The sequence below is a fragment of the Neolamprologus brichardi genome, chromosome 23 (assembly GCF_056152115.1).
Source record: "Neolamprologus brichardi isolate AB-2024 chromosome 23, ASM5615211v1, whole genome shotgun sequence".
Classification (NCBI taxonomy): Eukaryota; Metazoa; Chordata; class Actinopteri; order Cichliformes; family Cichlidae; genus Neolamprologus; species Neolamprologus brichardi.
Window position 1 is genome coordinate 39231134 of NC_142125.1, and position 17178 is coordinate 39248311.

General features: G+C 40.4%; 1 protein-coding gene across 1 annotated transcript; it reads right to left on the reverse strand.

Annotated features, from left to right (window-relative positions):
- Positions 1 to 4809: 4809 nt before the first annotated feature.
- Positions 4810 to 12171, reverse strand: pln2 (phospholamban 2). The gene is made up of 2 exons (XM_006807101.2): positions 11621 to 12171; positions 4810 to 6741 (listed from the first exon to the last, which is right to left on the reverse strand). The coding sequence occupies exon 2, from the start codon at positions 6587 to 6589 to the stop codon at positions 6428 to 6430; it is 162 nt and encodes a 53-aa protein (XP_006807164.1). The 5' UTR covers positions 6590 to 6741; positions 11621 to 12171; the 3' UTR covers positions 4810 to 6427.
- Between the last annotated feature and the right edge of the window lie 5007 nt (positions 12172 to 17178).

The window sequence follows — 17178 nt, forward strand, 5'->3', positions numbered from 1 at the left end:
TTACTTCTTAAAAAGCGGATGGAGACAGTAATCTGAAGAGCTTACTTCCTCTCACAGTGACACCGCCGGGTTCCAGCTAACCACAGAGACACGTTTCAGCTCAGTGTGATCGATGATCAATGCTCGTCTTCCATAACAGGCTCGACTGAGGCTGCAGGTTTCAGGAAGTGTTTGGTCTTTCACCGTTTGAATTCATTGTATAGGTGATGTAGGACGGGGCAGATGAAAGGAAGAATCAACACTGAGTGTCATAATACAACATTTTGTTGTGTGTGTAAAACTCATATTAATTAATTGCATTTTAAAGTCTTTGCATATATTTGAAAGAAAGATTTAAGCAAAGGTTTATATTAACTTTGCTTTTGACTGGAAACACCCAGTTTAAGATTATCTGTACCTCTGGGACTCACTTAGGCTACGTTCACACTGCAGGTCTTGATGCTCAATTCCGATTTTTTGATCAAATCCGATTTTTTTTTGTCTGCTCGTTCACACTACAAATAAAATGCGACAGCAAACGCGCTCTAGTGTGAACGCTCAAAGCGCCCGCATGCGCAAAAGAAGACGTCACACACAACGCGCTCTGTTTAGACCCAGAACAAACAGTATTGTTTGACTGATGGCCTTAATATAAAGACTTCAGACTTCACGTTTCCCAATTTTTGCTTTAAGTTATTTTGTTATTTACATAATAATGTAAATAACCTAATAATGATCCTTATTGCTGTTTTAGAGGAGCTGTGCTTCAAAGGATAGTTGCAGATTTCTGTCAGAATCTGCAGATTATACAGTACAAATAAAATGTTCACGTTTCTCCAACGTTGTCTTCCCAACAGTTTCACTGGATGGACAGGAAGCGTTCGCAATGTCTTATCGAGCGCTTCTCCGGCGCTGATAATTGGCGTCTGTCTTGTGTCAGTGACCTAAAAGACGGATTTAATGCGACCTGACCATTCAAACAGCAGTCGCTTTCTAAAACATCGGATATGTATCGGATTCAGTACCACATATGAAAGTGACCCAGATCGGATTTGAAAATATCAGATTTGTGCCGTTCACACTGTCACACCATGATCGGATATGGGTCGCATAGGGTCAAAAAAATCGGATTTGATGCGCTTTCGCCTGCAGTGTGAACGTAGCCTTATTGACTTGTTTTGTTTTGCATCTCATGTGCTTTGTTGGGGGGGGGGTGTTTCTGAGCCTGGCACAATGATTTCCAAGATTGTCATTCCCATCTCCTGGCTGGGGTTTCCGATTAAATTGACTCTAACTGTAGAGCTGGTCACACATTTAGTTACAGTTGATTATGAACACAGTCTGGACTGACTGTACAAGAAGAGAACAGGCATGACCCATGATAAATCATTGCGTTCATGTTAAGATTTGTTTTTAAACAATTATAATATTTATGTCACCAGCAATCAGTCCTATCAGGGACGCAGAGGCCGTGTGTTTACCTAGAACATCACTCCTATCTAAATTTACCCCAACTACAGAAGATGGAAACAGTCTATAATACCCTCAGTTTTTTAGTATGTGTGTTTGTAAGGTGTAAAAACTTTCATTTGTCAACAAAGCTTCTATAATGTGTGACATGTTGTGGAAAACTCATATTGTGAGAGTAGATGTTTGCAATCTGTCCATGAGGAGAAAGGTCCTTGATTATTAGTTCTCGCTGTCTCTCGAAGACCAGAATTGGCTCCAGAAGGTCTCATGTTTCTGCTCTCAGTGAAGCAACTACCAAGCATAAACAAGAAAAGCAATAATCAGTAATCAGCTTTTTTTTGCGTGATATATATGAGTGTATCCATTCTGTTTTTGAATGTCCTTTAAGATCACACTACCCTTGATATCTGCAGATGCTCAGAGTTCAGGTGTAGTTAGTGGATCATTCATAAGAAACACCTCAGTGTTCTTTCATTCTGCTCACTCAGGTGTATTTACCAAGCGTGACTGAAAGCAAGCTCGCATCTACAGCCTGGTCTATATCAGTCTTCTCGTTTGATTGGAGCTAATATGACAGACAGGCTGTCTCATTAAAGTGAAGAGTTAAACACTTCCTGAAACCAGATTGAGACATGGTTGTCTGTATTTGTGGCATATGGGAAGGACGGCAAAAATGAGCCATTACATAAAGGAATGTGACAGAAAGTACTGCAGAGCATTCTGTGGCTGACCCTGATTCATTTTCATCAGGTTGAGAAAATAGATTTCTATAAACAGAACTGATCAAATGAGTAGTTTGTTGGTGGCGGCATGGTGTCCAACTGTCCCATATGACAAGAATGCAGCGTCATGACACTGAGGCTTTAGTTACGCCGAATGTCATCATTAATTACACTAAAAGGTCCCACTGTAAATACTGACCCATGACAAACCCCAGCAACGGACCAATACGTGAACGTAAACTGGCCATATCCTTCCTGGGATCCTGGCCACGGTACACCGAACCACAGGTTCGTTCCTCCATGCACACTGTGAAGATTTATTCCGATAACTCTGCTTTGAAATCTCCATCCAACAATGCAGAAGCCTTCTGTTTCTTCTTAGAGCTAATTTCTAATGCATTTTCCTCACAATCACATCTGATTTTACTGCCTCTCCTTTCATTTTGCTTGAGCTCACAGCTCTTTCACTCTTTCAGTGCACACTTTAGTTGCATTGTTAACCCCAGCTGGAACCAAGAGGCACATCTTGGGGGACTGTCCTGATAGAGGATTGTTCCGGCACTTAGAGGCGTTTCACTCTCCAATCAGTTTTAAATTATTATACTATGGTTTAAAATCATAGAGAGACTTGAAAAATGCTCAAGAGAGGTAGCCGGTGGCTTGAAGCAGCTGTTGAGGAAGTAGTCAAAGATTTAATTCTTAGAAAATGATTTTCCTCATCAAGAGGAATTTTTCTGTTTGTTGAACAATTTATTTTTTTTAAATTGTTTTCTGAGCACTTTACGGACTTTTTGTCCATGTTTGTTTGAAAGTTGAGACGTGGAGATCGTTCAGTTTCACCAGGTCCATTAAGTGGTATTTCTGGAGCTCTCAGATGTTCATATAGACGAATCCAGAACTAAATGGACATTATGGTGAGACTGATTAATTTTAATGAATGACCATATGGTACGATCCTTTAAGTTTGACGTTATTTAGTGGTTTGACATAACCTAAAGGGATTATTTATTTATTGCTGTTTTGTTTTTAGATTCAACATTATGTCCGTGTATTTGGTTTTGTCATTAAATGTACTATTTGTTTTGTACATTTTTTTGTATATGCTCATATATGACTTTACTGAGTTGATGCTTTAATTTGTTCTTACATGTCCTGCCTCTTCCATTACACATTTTCTTGGCTAATATAAGATATTGTCTTTAAAATTTTAGCTTTTCAAAATGAATTGGGATTCCTTGGTAATATCAAGCAGCCATTGGAGACCCATAGAAACTGCAGAATCTGCAGAGAAATTGAAGTAAGTCTGACATCGGTCCAGTTACAGGTAAATACAACAAATGTGTTGCAGTTTGTAACAACTGAATTAAAAAGTAAATTAATGTCTCCCCTGTAATCTGTCACCTAATGATGTCTGTCTTGTCATTTTTTTTTGAAGTAAAAAATATATACCAGTAATAACAATAACAATATTTATTTATATTTATATTGATTTCTGTTGTATGTTACAAAACAGTAAAATTATGATTGTGAGATAAAAAGCTGTTGTTGTGCAATTCTTCTTATAAGATTTGTGTGGAATCTACATCCGAGTATTAATGGTACTTTTTTTGTACTCTGCACATATCTGAACTTGCAGTATTTGAGGATTTTGAAATACACAATTGGATATTGCCATTTTCTTAAATGAGATATTGCAGATATTTGTCTTTTCTGTTTCTATAAAAAAGAAAAAGTAATTTAGATCTTTTTACTTTTGTAAGCCACCAAATGAGGAACTTACCTTGGCTAGCTGCTAGCATGCACTGTATGCTAGGTTAGAAGAAGTTGGGGACAACTGCTCTTTACTTTTTTACTTATATAAACATGTCTTTTTATTTTTATATCTGTTTAAGACTGCAAAGCATTTTTCAGTTGTTTTTTAACCTACATATGTAGATTTTTAAATGTCAACACTTTTTTCAGAGTCTTGTTTTTTTTCAGTGGCCATGACAAAAGCTAGCAGATTTTGTTGCTAACACCATGCTCAAAACAATTGTTCGGCATATGGTGTTCAGATTTATGTTTTTTTGGTTGACACTACAAGTAACTATGATCCAGTTAAGACAACAAATGGTGAAACAACTAAGAGAAAACTGGTCGAAGGAGATTTTCAGAAGGCTTTTTCACCCAGGTATTTTTCAACATTACTGAAATTATTATGCAAATTATCTATCTATAAACATTAATATGCATATTCTCAATATGTTTTGGGGCTTAAAAGTCAAACATTGCTTCAGACTGTTTTTCACAATAATAATAATAATAATAATAATAATAATTAATTGAATAATGTAATGAGTGTTTTTAAGCATTACTAATATCAATGCATTTTTTCAATTTCTGAGTATTTGCTAAATAGAACATCTATAATAAACGAGTAAATGAAACAACATTTAATTTTTTAAAAAATAGAATTCAATTCACATTTGGGTAAACAGTCCCTTGGCTGTGGATGGCAGTGCAGATTTCTCGTATGTTCTGGTGATCACAGGTCAAGAGAAAACAAGATCTTGAATATAAGCAGGCGTTCAAAGAGCTGTAAAACCACAACAGTATGCACATGGACTCTACATACAGATAAACACAAAGGATTTGTCACTTAAGTCAGACGCTACTTTTAATTGTTTTGACATGCAGTTTATTTGGTGTTCCACAGTTTAAAAATCAGGTGGCAGTTTTTCTAACGTACATACAAGACAACAAAAAAAACAACTAATTCATACTGTGCATCTCTTTTCTTTTTAAGCATTTTTAGTCATAGTACGTTTCAAAAGCAATGACATGATTTTATAATTAGGTATTTTATTCCAGCGCCGAAAACAAACAAAGTCTAGCTGCAGTAAAGAAAGTGGCACTACGTGTAATCACACCATGCAAAGTGAGCTTTCTTTCACAACTGATAGTGTACAGACTGCATGTACCTGTAAGCAAACCTTTCACTGTCACTTTCAGACTGTGCTTCACACACACTCGTTAAAGGTCTGCAGCACTTAGAAATGTTCCTAAGTATCATATCAAGTATGTTTATATATGTTAATTAAGAGTAAGAAACACACTGAATAAAATGGCAGACATGCTGCACCTTTGGGAGTGAGCTGACTGGCTCAGCATTATTAGTTCAGACAGTGATAACAGAGCTTCATTTTATAAATAACGCCATGTGTCAAATTTCTCAGCAGAATTGATGAAAAACAGGGTAAAAATAATTTTACATTTAAAAGGATCCACCATGTCTTTTGTGATATAACCACTGGGTGGCGCCAGAGTTTGAAATTTCAATAGAATTGCAAATTTGTTACTTTTTTCATCTTCTTCTCTTCTGAAGACGTCCTCAGTGAAGAAATCTGAGTGTCAGTGATAGTGAAAGCAGTAGGTTTACAACTTTAGGCGAAAGCAGGTTTAGCAGCGTATGTAAGTGAATTGTAGCCTCCATGATTGGGTCTATGCCCATCTGCTGTAACTGTGGACCAATAAAGAGTGGCAACTACTCAACGGGCATCACACATGGCAGCTTTTCTAGGGCAGCAACATTACATTTTGAGGCGTGCTCATCTCAGACTTTCTCCCTGCTACCTTTTGCTAAACTTGTGTTGCTGAAAGCTTTTTTTTTTTAACCAATAAGCAGTTTCAGGAAACCTCAGCGAAACCTCAGTGTTTTCCTGGTTTCTGTCAGCGGCACACCAACAAAGACGTGAAAACGCTCATGGAAAAAAAAGACATTTCCAGCCTGTTTATCTTTCTGCTGGGGGGTTTGGGTTGGGCGGGGGTTTACAGGAAGTAAAGGGGGGCAGGCTTGTGGGAAATAGAAGTCAAACATTGGTGATGTATTGATATTTCAGCATCGCTGCACTTACTCGTGCTTATGCGTGCATGGCGGGAGTCGCTGTCCTCTGCAAGCGAGCGCAGTGTGAATCTGAACGAGCAGCAGGAAGAGGTGAAGGTTACAAACTGCTGGAGTCGGGTCACTTTTGATCATTCCCTTGAGACACAGACAGCGCAGCTGATTCCCGATCAGCTCCCACGTCACCCTTGAGCTTTGCTGTGAGTTGAGAGTTTGGCCAATGCCTCTGTGATCCTTCTCTGCGCCTTGCTGGTAAACGGGGTTAAGCTGATACATGCCAATTATATTATTGCTTCATATCTTCTTTTAAAAAATATATCTGCATGTATCAGTGAAACCCTCATCTTTGCCCAAACTCTCTCTCTGCACGTGTCTCTCAGCTGCTCAGCAGGACGATGATGTAGATGAGAAGCAGGCAGATGAGGATGAGGGTGAAGTTGACGAAGAGCTCCTGCAGGTTCCTCTTGGCCTGCGGGTTCACCTCGATCTGAGACGCTCGGCGAATGGCCGATTTGGTCATGTGCTGAACGCGCTCCATGGAGGCCGGTTACAGTTTGATCCGCTCGATCGGGAGGCGAGGGAGTTCAGGTCAGGCTGCTGGGGCCTGTTGTTGTAGAGATGGCGGGGATGGGGAGGTGTTGAGCTGAAGATGAGCTCGGGTCAGATGGCAGTCGCTTTATCTTCTCTTTTCTAGTGGCGAAATAAAAAAAGAAAGACTGTTAAACATGAAAAACGGGATTTCAGAATCACCGCAGGCCCTCGTCCCCTCATGTGACCTTTCCATATCAGCACTACAGAGTGTGATGATAAGACGGCTGCTCAAGAGGCGCCAGCTGAGGCCTGATGATGTGTTAAGCTGGAGTGTAGTCTGAGTGGCGGCAACACAACTGTCATGACCACAGTCCTGGGACATTTTTGTAAAGAGGGAAGAGTTTTTCATGACTTTATAAGATGTTTTGTCCCCCCTCTGTCATTACATCCCTGTCAGCTGGGGGTCGTAGATTGTAAGCAGAGTGCGTAAGCAGGAAATAAAAGCACATCACACAGTGCAGCTGCAGGCTCTCGACACTGGCTTAAATCCTCTTTTGTCATCTGATCTGTGACTTTCCCCAGATCAGAGGCACCATGACAAGCTTACCGTGCTCTCGCATTAGAGGCTCCTGCACACAGCGGAAAAAAAGAAAAATCTTCCCACTTGTGCATCGGCTGTGCCAAGTTCTTTTCTATATTTAACAAGATTAAAATCCACGCAGGCGCACCCCTGCTGGGTACATTGTACATTACATCCCGCATTACAAAAAGAAGCTCAGCAATCTACACACAACTTAGGAACCTTTGCTGCTAGAAGGTGTAGGTGTTAGGGTGCTAATCCAGGAGTTTGGAAGTCCTCTGTGCAGAGTTTGAAGTTTATCCTCAGGGTGGCGCTAAAGGAAACGTGCCCCATACTGCATATATTATGACTTACGCTTATGATACCTGAATTGCACTTTCAAACTCTAATGTGCCATTTTTATTTTAAAAAAATCTTGTTTCCTTGTGTCTGTAAAAATAAAAATAAAAAGGCAGCCATGGCTATTTTTAATCATTTCACTTTTGTTCCTTCCACCCCCGTAATCTTCCTCTGAGTCACTCATTATCACTTCACATGTTGACACTTGAGCACACAGTTTCTCAAACCCCACGGGTTAACTCTCCAGCTCGCTTAGACCTCACTGAAGTGGAGCGTAGAGTGGCTTTGGAAGGTTTGAGGGGTTTGATTTCTGGAGTGATCGACCGGTACACGGCTTTAAATGACCTGTGTGTGGAGGCGTACTGACAGAGTTCATTAATTTAGCATAGTAACCTGATTAAAGAGTCCATATGGTGTTTAATCAACACAATCAATCACTGTTACTCATAAATCCTTCAAAGTCTCTGTATGTCCTCGAACAAATGCATAAAGAATGATCAGAAAGTAATCATGCTGAACTTTTTATGAGTTTATGAGTTTTCTTCTTTTCTTCCACCCCACAGAAGCAGCCAGCGAAGCTCCTCTTTCTATCAGTGTGTAGAGATTTAACTACGCATTGAACCCCTGACATATATTGATATGAGAGAATGAGGAGTGGTTTCAACAGTACGTCTCTTTATCTACGTGATAAAATAATGCTGCTGTAGTAAATGAAAGAAATCTGTCTGTGCTTAGACAAATCTGGTCCTCAGGCCTTATGTTTGACACCCATGATTTAGAGCGTTTGCGTTCAGTCTGGACTTTTAAACTCATTCGATTCTAAATATTTTGCTCCACACAGAAGAAGCCTTTGACTTTATCAGCCGTGGAGCTTCAGGGTGGCCTGAAAGGGACAGGCTGAAAGTCCTGTTTGGTTTGGGTCAACAGGTGGCGCTCTTTCAGCTCATTATTTGTGGTTAAGGGCTATTGTTTTGAGGTATTTTCTGTAAGCACAACACTTCAAAATGTTTTGTATTCATGCTGGTAAAACGTTGTATGGGTGTAGAGCGGGGTCACGTCGTCCACTGAGGTCTTCAAGGTCAACTCAAAGATTTATTGGTCGAAAATCGACAAAAAGACTTAAAACTTACTGAAAACGTACTGATTCTTACAAGTCAACATATAAAAAGTTCAGTATAAAGATTTAAAATGTCTTGTCACATTTGACCTCTGACCTCTTCTTCAAGGTCAGCAGATTGACCTGAAGGTCAAAGTGCTAATAATGCTAAGTAGAACTATTGAAAATGACAGAAAGCTTTCAGACTGACACAACTGTGCTTTTTGAGTACAGTTGATACAGGTTATAAAATACATGTGCAATCCTCCTGAATAAGTATTATGTTTGGCGTTTCTTTTTTAAACCAAATAAACTTTTTTTTCACTTCGTATTTATCACTAAAAAGTCAATTTTTACTAAACAGTAAAATGAAATCTACACATATCTGTGTATTTTCTCAGCTCCATCTAGTGGTCTGCAGACAAACTGCCTGGACTAAAGCAATCAAGAAAAATCTTTGTCTTCTGCACAGACAGTTTGTATTCTGGGCTTCCCTCTGACAGCAGCTCAAACTACACCTAAAGAAATTAATATTCATCCTTCCCGGTGTTTGCCTGCCCGGCTCTGTTCCTCTCAATCATCCTGTGCCCGAGGTCACGAGCCTTCCACTTCCACTCATCTTTCTCTCCTCCTTGCCTCCTTTTCTCACTTCTTATAGGAGAAATTGGCATTTTTGTGCAGCTTGTAGTTTGACCTTTGAGGTGAAATTACATTCACTCTGTATGTCAGTCTGCACACCGCGTGTCTGATAACAAGCGAGCCACCGCCAGGCCAGGCTGTGCTTTTCTTTCTTGTGTCTAGAGTGCAAATAACCCTCATTTGCACTGCATGAAATGAATGAAATGAAATGTTGACAGTGGATATAAAGCTTTCCTCTTTTTTGGCCCACATAGGCACACCTACATCCTGATGCAGTGCATTCATCTATTTTCTTATTTTCAGCAAACTCTTTACTCGTCATCGTTTCCTGCTTTGCTTCATAGCCTGTTTATACGTCTCATAGGGCCACACAGGCTCAGCTGTTCCTCTCTCAGAGATTAATCCACACTACTATTCCCAAAATAAAAGAATGAAATGGGAATATGATGGAATCAAGTGGCTTAGAGCCAAATGTGTCACAGGAAACATGGCCTAGCTAACTTCACAAACACCTTTATTTAGGTTGAAGCTGTGGCCTTTATTTCAGTGGTAATTCTGTAGTTTGATGGAGACACTGTGTCAGCCCCAAAAGGGCTACTGATTAAACCTGAGGGATTATTTACTAATAAGCTCCCAGGCTTCTAAAAGGGTCGGTGATAAAGGATCATTAGCTGAATGCGATCTTGTGTCCTAAAAAAGTCAATAATCTCAAAGCAACTCCAGATGGATTCAATTTCAAATTATTCCAACAATTCAAAAAAAAAAAGAGTCTAGGTTAACTGTAATTTCCCATCTTAGCCACATCCTGTAATAATAATAATAATAATATGGAGAAGGCCCCAAAAAGTAAGCAGTAGATCATTTGGGTGATATTATTTTTCCTCCTGCAGTTTCAGTAAAGCAGTTTAGGAAATGAACCCGAGCAGAATCTGTTTTCATTCTGCTGCTACTTTTTGCTCCTCTGGGCTGCTGAAAGGACGGCGTTGTCCTATAAACACAGTCAGCTGTTGTTAGCCGTTCTTGCCAAGCATTCGATTTCTCCAGTGTGACCAACACAGAAGTGGAAAATAATGGTGCTGATGTTACTGGTAAAAAAGTTTTTAGAGCTGGAAATAGTTTATAAATAAACTGAAAATTTTCTCCTGTGAGTTTTGTCGTCGTGTGCCAGATCGCGCAGGTACATGCACGCCACTTTCTGCCCACTTTAGAGTCTAAAGTGACGCTAAAAATAAGTCATTAGCGATGCTTTTTGTCTGGTTGGCATTTCCTCTTACAAAAATGATTGACAGCTGTGAAGTATGTAGGTTAGACAGATGCACGGGCTTACTGATGTTGACCTGCTACTCTAATTGGGTCATGGCGAGCTGCGCCCACTCTTTGATAGCAGCTGTTGGGAGCCAATACCTCACATAAATCACTTTAAATTTGGGGGCATATATATATATATTACTCTAAAACATTAAATAGATATAGTGTCTGAATATAGGCGTAATTATACGTCTATTAAAACAACAACATAATGTCAAACAATTTAAGGACTTTATCATAAATATACATATGTAACAATATATACATGTGTAAAAGTGCATTGTATAGCATGATATAAACATAGTTAGTTTCACAGTCTTAAATATAATTGATTTCTTTTTTTTACCAACTGTTTTTTGTATTTGTCACATGTCAGAAAAAAATCTTACCACCCACTTCTTTCTAGTGTTGCCTTTTTATGCGTAACTCGCTCCATGTACTGTATCTCCTTGAGAGGTCATTGTGAAGTAAAGATGCATCTAAAAGTAGCTTAAAAATCTTCCTCTTATTATTTTTTAATGGAAAGGCAGCTAGAAATAGAATAAGATTATCAAATGGAGCAAAAACAAAGAAAAAAGAAATACAGTGAATTCTCCTGGACCACACTGGGAAATATTGTATATCGTACTGTAGCATTAAGTATTATTAAGATAGAGTTGATTTAACTCCTGAGTGCTTTTAAATAAAATCATGTGTTTGAGATAGGAATGTAAGAAGCTGGGATAAGTGTTTATCCCTCTGGGAGTTTTAGCCCAGTCCCTCTTCCCCCTGCTTCTTTCTTACTTTACTGTAAGTGAGCAGTGACTTTATAAGAAGCAGTGATTCACATCGTGATAACATAAAACATCTCCTGTAACCGTTTAACTTCTGCAAGTACAAATGTCCTTTATGTCCCCAACCAGTTAAGCACCTGACTCAAATAACTAATCTCAGCTACCAATAATAATACGTTTTAATGACTCTTCTTATCACAAGATTTACCCTACTGGGCTTTTATCCTGTCTGCATCATCATTTATCATCATCGACTCTCTGTCAGCCTTCCTAAAGAGCAGCTCAGAGGATGCTGGCTCTTACCTGTCAGATGAGAAGAGAGCTGGTTGGAGTTTGAGAGAGAAATGTCAGATATGCCGTCCTCTCCAAGGCTGTAAACACAGTGAGAGATGGAGAGAGAGGGAGGGAGGGGAGAAATAAAGGAGAGAGAGAGAAAGAGGCAGGACATCCCAGCAAAGATTTCAAGAGAGTGGGATACTAAATTTGTATTAGGGCTTCTGAATTATACATGCAGCCACCGGCACGTACCGCTGCATTTCAGGGTTCAAGTTTGGGTGAGAGTTCTGAAAGCTGAGATTGTGAGGTCATTCCCTCGTTTAAAACAACTCAGTCATATACACAGACGTTACAATATTTTTTGTTTCTGGCTCCGTAATAGATCCAGTATTACTGTTCATTTAAGAGTTTTCAGGGAAAGCATGGTAATGCTCTTAAGCTCTCTGGGCTGAATGGCTAACGTATTAGCCACACTCCTAGAGCAGATTTCTTTTCTGGGAAAATTTTTTGGGAAATGTGGAAAATTAGCTTTAGAAAGACACCAGTACTGATGCGCTGTGCCCATCTGGGAAGAAAGAGATGCTTTATGTGTTACTGCCATGCCACTTTATCCTTTGTTTAATGCATTAATGACGTGGCTGCTGGGAGGGGCCAAACACGTCCCTGTGATCACTTGAAATCTGGCTTCCGATCAAATACCACACCTAGACCATCCTATTGTCTTCATTATCCTGGAAGCCTGATATACACTTGGCACATGTGTTGTACTTTTTGAACAGCTGATGACACCTCTAAATTTACAGTATGCATTTGGCCATGACCACATCATTGAAGAGCCCGGGTATTGATCCTCCAGGACCTTGAAATTGTTGAAGCAGCCACGGGAAAGTTATTTCTCTTCTATTGCTTAACTCGCTAACTTTGTCTTTTGCAGCTGGTGGAGAACAAAAAACAGATTTGTTTGCCTGGATGTGAATTTAATGTGTCACAGTAATACTTGTGAAAGCTAGTCTGCTTTTCAAAACCATTCATTTTGAAGCTATTTTAAATTCGTTAGCTGTGAAGTTGGGACTACCTGACATTGTATGAATTTCATTTAAAAAAAGTATTTTTATTATTTTGTGTGTGTGTTTGCGAAGCGTGTGAAGTCCTGGACAGCATCCTCCACTTTGGAGAAATCAGTCGAGACAAGGTTTCAAAAAGAAGTCTGTAAACAGTAAAAATAACCCCCCCGCTGTGGCCCAGAAAGCATTGCATCTGCCTTATATGGGGAATCAGCGTGTAAACAGGCTGTCAGTCACGTACTGGGAAGTCTGCTTTGTTGATGTTGCTGGTCTCTACTCCACACGGATACACACTTCAAACAGTCCGAGAACACGGGTAAGCAGATAGTTCTATCTTTTATGACAGCTGTATTTTTCCCAAACATGAAGGTGAACCTTGATCCTCCCTCTGGGAGACAGCTCCACTGTTTCAGGAACATTTGTAAATAGAAAATTAACATAATAATAAAATAATATTAGCCGAGAGTCAAAAGCACAGTCAGAACTGTTCGGATGAGGAAGAATTTGTTGTGCACAAAATCATAAGAAAAGGAAGTTTAGCAAGAAAACAGACTGAAATGAAATCTAAGGAGTAGTGGACGTGCTGTACTTGGGACATTATTTCCTGATACATTCTGAAATCCAAAATTAGCCATTTATCCTGGGACTAAATGTGTCCAGATGTTGTTGAATGTACAGATTAAAAACAACAGATTGTTTTTAAGCCTGCTTGTTGTGAGTCATGAAGGGGATAGTAACCTCTGAAAGTCTTTGGTTAGAACCATTTAACCTGCAGGACTGTCTGGAGGCACCTTTGCTACCTTGGATGAAAACCTTTGGTGACCCTGATTTCGTAACAGTGGAGAAAAGTTGTCAAACAGTCAAAAATTATGACTGTCATCTCTTAAAGGCAGTCTGGGAAATATCAGGTGGAGAAACCGGCTGCGCTGACCGCAACGGTGACGGGACATTTTCAGAAGAGCTGATTGTTTTTTAAAGCCAGTATGTCCAGCAGCTGTGGATAGATAAACAGGGCTGGTTGTCAGAACTATAACGGTACAAAGTAATATGGAAATCAATATGTGAAATGCACTACACACAGGTACACACACACCCAGGTCTTTGTCTCCAGATGCCACGTTTATTTATTGTTTCCTTTGTTATGACCGACCACAGTCTGACAGCTGTCGGTCTCAGCTGATTTCCAGCCCTCCTCCGCTCCTCTCCCGTCTCACTATAAAAGGGAAGGAAACCATCATCAGTCCAAAACGCCATCAGCTGTTCTCACCTGCGTCTCCAGCACCGCCCCGTTGAGCTCACCGCACCACTCCTCCCCTGCAGCCGCGCCCGGAACCACACCTCCGCCACACAATACATTCAATTTTCTTGGGTTATATTTAGGGATGGGTATTGATAAGATTTTCACGATTCCGATTCCATTTTCGATTCTGTTTAACGATTCGATACTTTATCGATTCTTTTTAAAAAAGGAGAACACTAAGGTCTAATAGCTTAGAACTTTGTTTTATATCTTCTCTTTGAACGAGATAGAAATTTAGGAGTAACATGGCCTTACAAACCCAACAGTGAGATCTTAAGAGATCCACAGCCTACGGCTCTTCAATGGGGTGTCACTGGGTCCCCAGGAAAAAAATTGTAAATGTAAAATAATAAAATAAATATTCTTCTGTAGCAATAAAACAAGAATATCCAGTAATGTCCCTACAATTAAACACATTCACTTACTGAAAATCATCTGCTGTGGCAAATGGGTGCAAGCCTTTGACCACAAACTGAGTCACTGCTCGGTGACATTCGTCTATCCTGGCCTGAAAGGAGACGCTAACGGTAGACTGCAGTGAGAACTGCCAGCATCTGAGCCAGACTCTGTCTCTCTCATTATGGTCACCTAAATGCACAGTAATGGCAGGTTTTGTAATAAGGCAGATCGCGCTAACATAATATGCACTGTTAGTTGATTATTTACCTGCCGCATTAACGGGAGAGGACGTGCAAACGTTACCGCTGCTGCTGGGTTGAGATTCACGAGTCCGGAGCGGAATTAAAAACACAACATTTATTTCAGGTCATCGCGTGTTTTGTGAGCAAATGCTTTTGCATATTCGTAGTGTTTCCTCCCTTAAATGAAATATCTACTTTGCAAGTATTGCAAGTTGCCCTGTTGTCATCCGTTCTCGTAAAGTATAATCAAACTTTTGAGCGTTTGAGCCGCCGTGTTTCCTGCCAGGTAAATGACGCTCCGCAACGTGGTGACGTCATTCGGGGCGACTGGAATCGATAAGGGAATCGTTTGCAAAAATGGCAAACAATTCCAAGGAATTGAAACAGTGGGAACCGGTTCTCAACAAGAACCGGTTTTCGATACCCATCCCTAGTTATATTCGATCACCTGAATTTTAAAGGTGTCCAAACACTTGACAGACTATCACGTTTGGATAGACTACAGCAGTAACTCTCATGAAATCAAGGACAGGTGAATTAACCCCTGCCAGCAACACTAAAATTGAAGCCTAAAAGGTATTTTTTCCAATAACTACAGTGGGGCAAAAAAGTATTTAGTCAGCCACCGATTGTGCAAGTTCCCCCACTTAAAATGATGACAGAGGTCAGTAATTTGCACCAGAGGTACACTTCAACTGTGAGAGACAGAATGTGAAAAAAAAATCCATGAATTCACATGGTAGGATTTGTAAAGAATTTATTCGTAAATCAGGGTGGAAAATAAGTATTTGGTCAATAACAAAAATACAACTCAATACTTTGTAACATAACCTTTGTTGGCAATAACAGAGGTCAAACGTTTACTATAGGTCTTTACCAGGTTTGCACACACAGTAGCTGGTATTTTGGCCCATTCCTCCATGCAGATCTTCTCAAGAGCAGTGATGTTTTGGGGCTGTCGCCGAGCAACACGGACTTTCAACTCCCGCCACAGATTTTCTATGGGGTTGAGGTCTGGAGACTGGCTAGGCCACTCCAGGACTTTCAAATGCTTCTTACGGAGCCACTCCTTTGTTGCCCGGGCGGTGTGTTTTGGATCATTGTCATGTTGGAAGACCCAGCCTTGTTTCATCTTCAAAGTTCTCACTGATGGAAGGAGGTTTTGGCTCAAAATCTCACGATACTTGGCCCCATTCATTCTGTCCTTAACACGGATCAGTCGTCCTGTCCCCTTGGCAGAAAAACAGCCCCATAGCATGATGTTTCCACCCCCATGCTTCACAGTAGGTATGGTGTTCTTGGGATGCAACTCAGTATTCTTCTTCCTCCAAACACGACGAGTTGAGTTTATACCAAAAAGTTCTACTTTGGTTTCATCTGACCACATGACATTCTCCCAATCCTCTGCTGTATCATCCATGTGCTCTCTGGCAAACTTCAGACGGGCCTGGACATGCACTGGCTTCAGCAGCGGAACACGTCTGGCACTGCAGGATTTGATTCCCTGCCGTTGTAGTGTGTTACTGATGGTGACCTTTGTTACTTTGGTCCCAGCTCTCTGCAGGTCATTCACCAGGTCCCCCCGTGTGGTTCTGGGATCTTTGCTCACCGTTCTCATGATCATTTTGACCCCACGGGATGAGATCTTGCGTGGAGCCCCAGATCGAGGGAGATTATCAGTGGTCTTGTATGTCTTCCATTTTCTGATGATTGCTCCCACAGTTGATTTTTTCACACCAAGCTGCTTGCCTATTGTAGATTCACTCTTCCCAGTCTGGTGCAGGTCTACAATTCTTTTCCTGGTGTCCTTCGAAAGCTCTTTGGTCTTGGCCATGGCGGAGTTTGGAGTCTGACTGGTTGAGGCTGTGGACAGGTGTCTTTTATACAGATGATGAGGTCAAACAGGTGCCATTCATACAGGTAACGAGTGGGGGACAGAAAAGCTTCTTACAGAAGACGTTACAGGTCTGTGAGAGCCAGAGATTTTCCTTGTTTGAGGTGACCAAATACTTATTTTCCACCCTGATTTACGAATAAATTCTTTAAAAATCCTACCATGTGAATTCATGGATTTTTTTTTCACATTCTGTCTCTCACAGTTGAAGTGTACCTCTGGTGCAAATTACTGACCTCTGTCATCATTTTAAGTGGGGGAACTTGCACAATCGGTGGCTGACTAAATACTTTTTTGCCCCACTGTATGTAGTTAGAGGAATGAGAGATTGTCTTTTTAGAGTTGTTGAAGTTGCCATAAAGTTAGATTTCAAACTACTACCTAAAAATCTGTCAGTAATTGCTCTAAAAAGTCAGTATTGATCTAGTCGACTGACCGACTTTGGTATATGTAAGACAAAAAAGAATTTGGTATCAAGCTGATGTATTAATGTGAAATATATTTGACACACGCTTGGTATAGACAGATTTTTTGGCAGCAGAATATTACTGCTGATAATGAGCAGGCGGGCTTTCATTCGGCAGTGGTGAGGTGCCAGTGGCCGACTGAGGGTCAGAGCTCATTGTGTCTTTGTGTTTGTTTGATGCCAGGACTGAAGGGATAAATCTGGAATGCACAAATCAGTT

Excerpts from the sequence above, each read along its gene's own strand:
- pln2 (XM_006807101.2), bottom strand. The coding sequence starts at position 6,589 with ATGGAGCGCGTTCAGCACATGACCAAATCGGCCATTCGCCGAGCGTCT.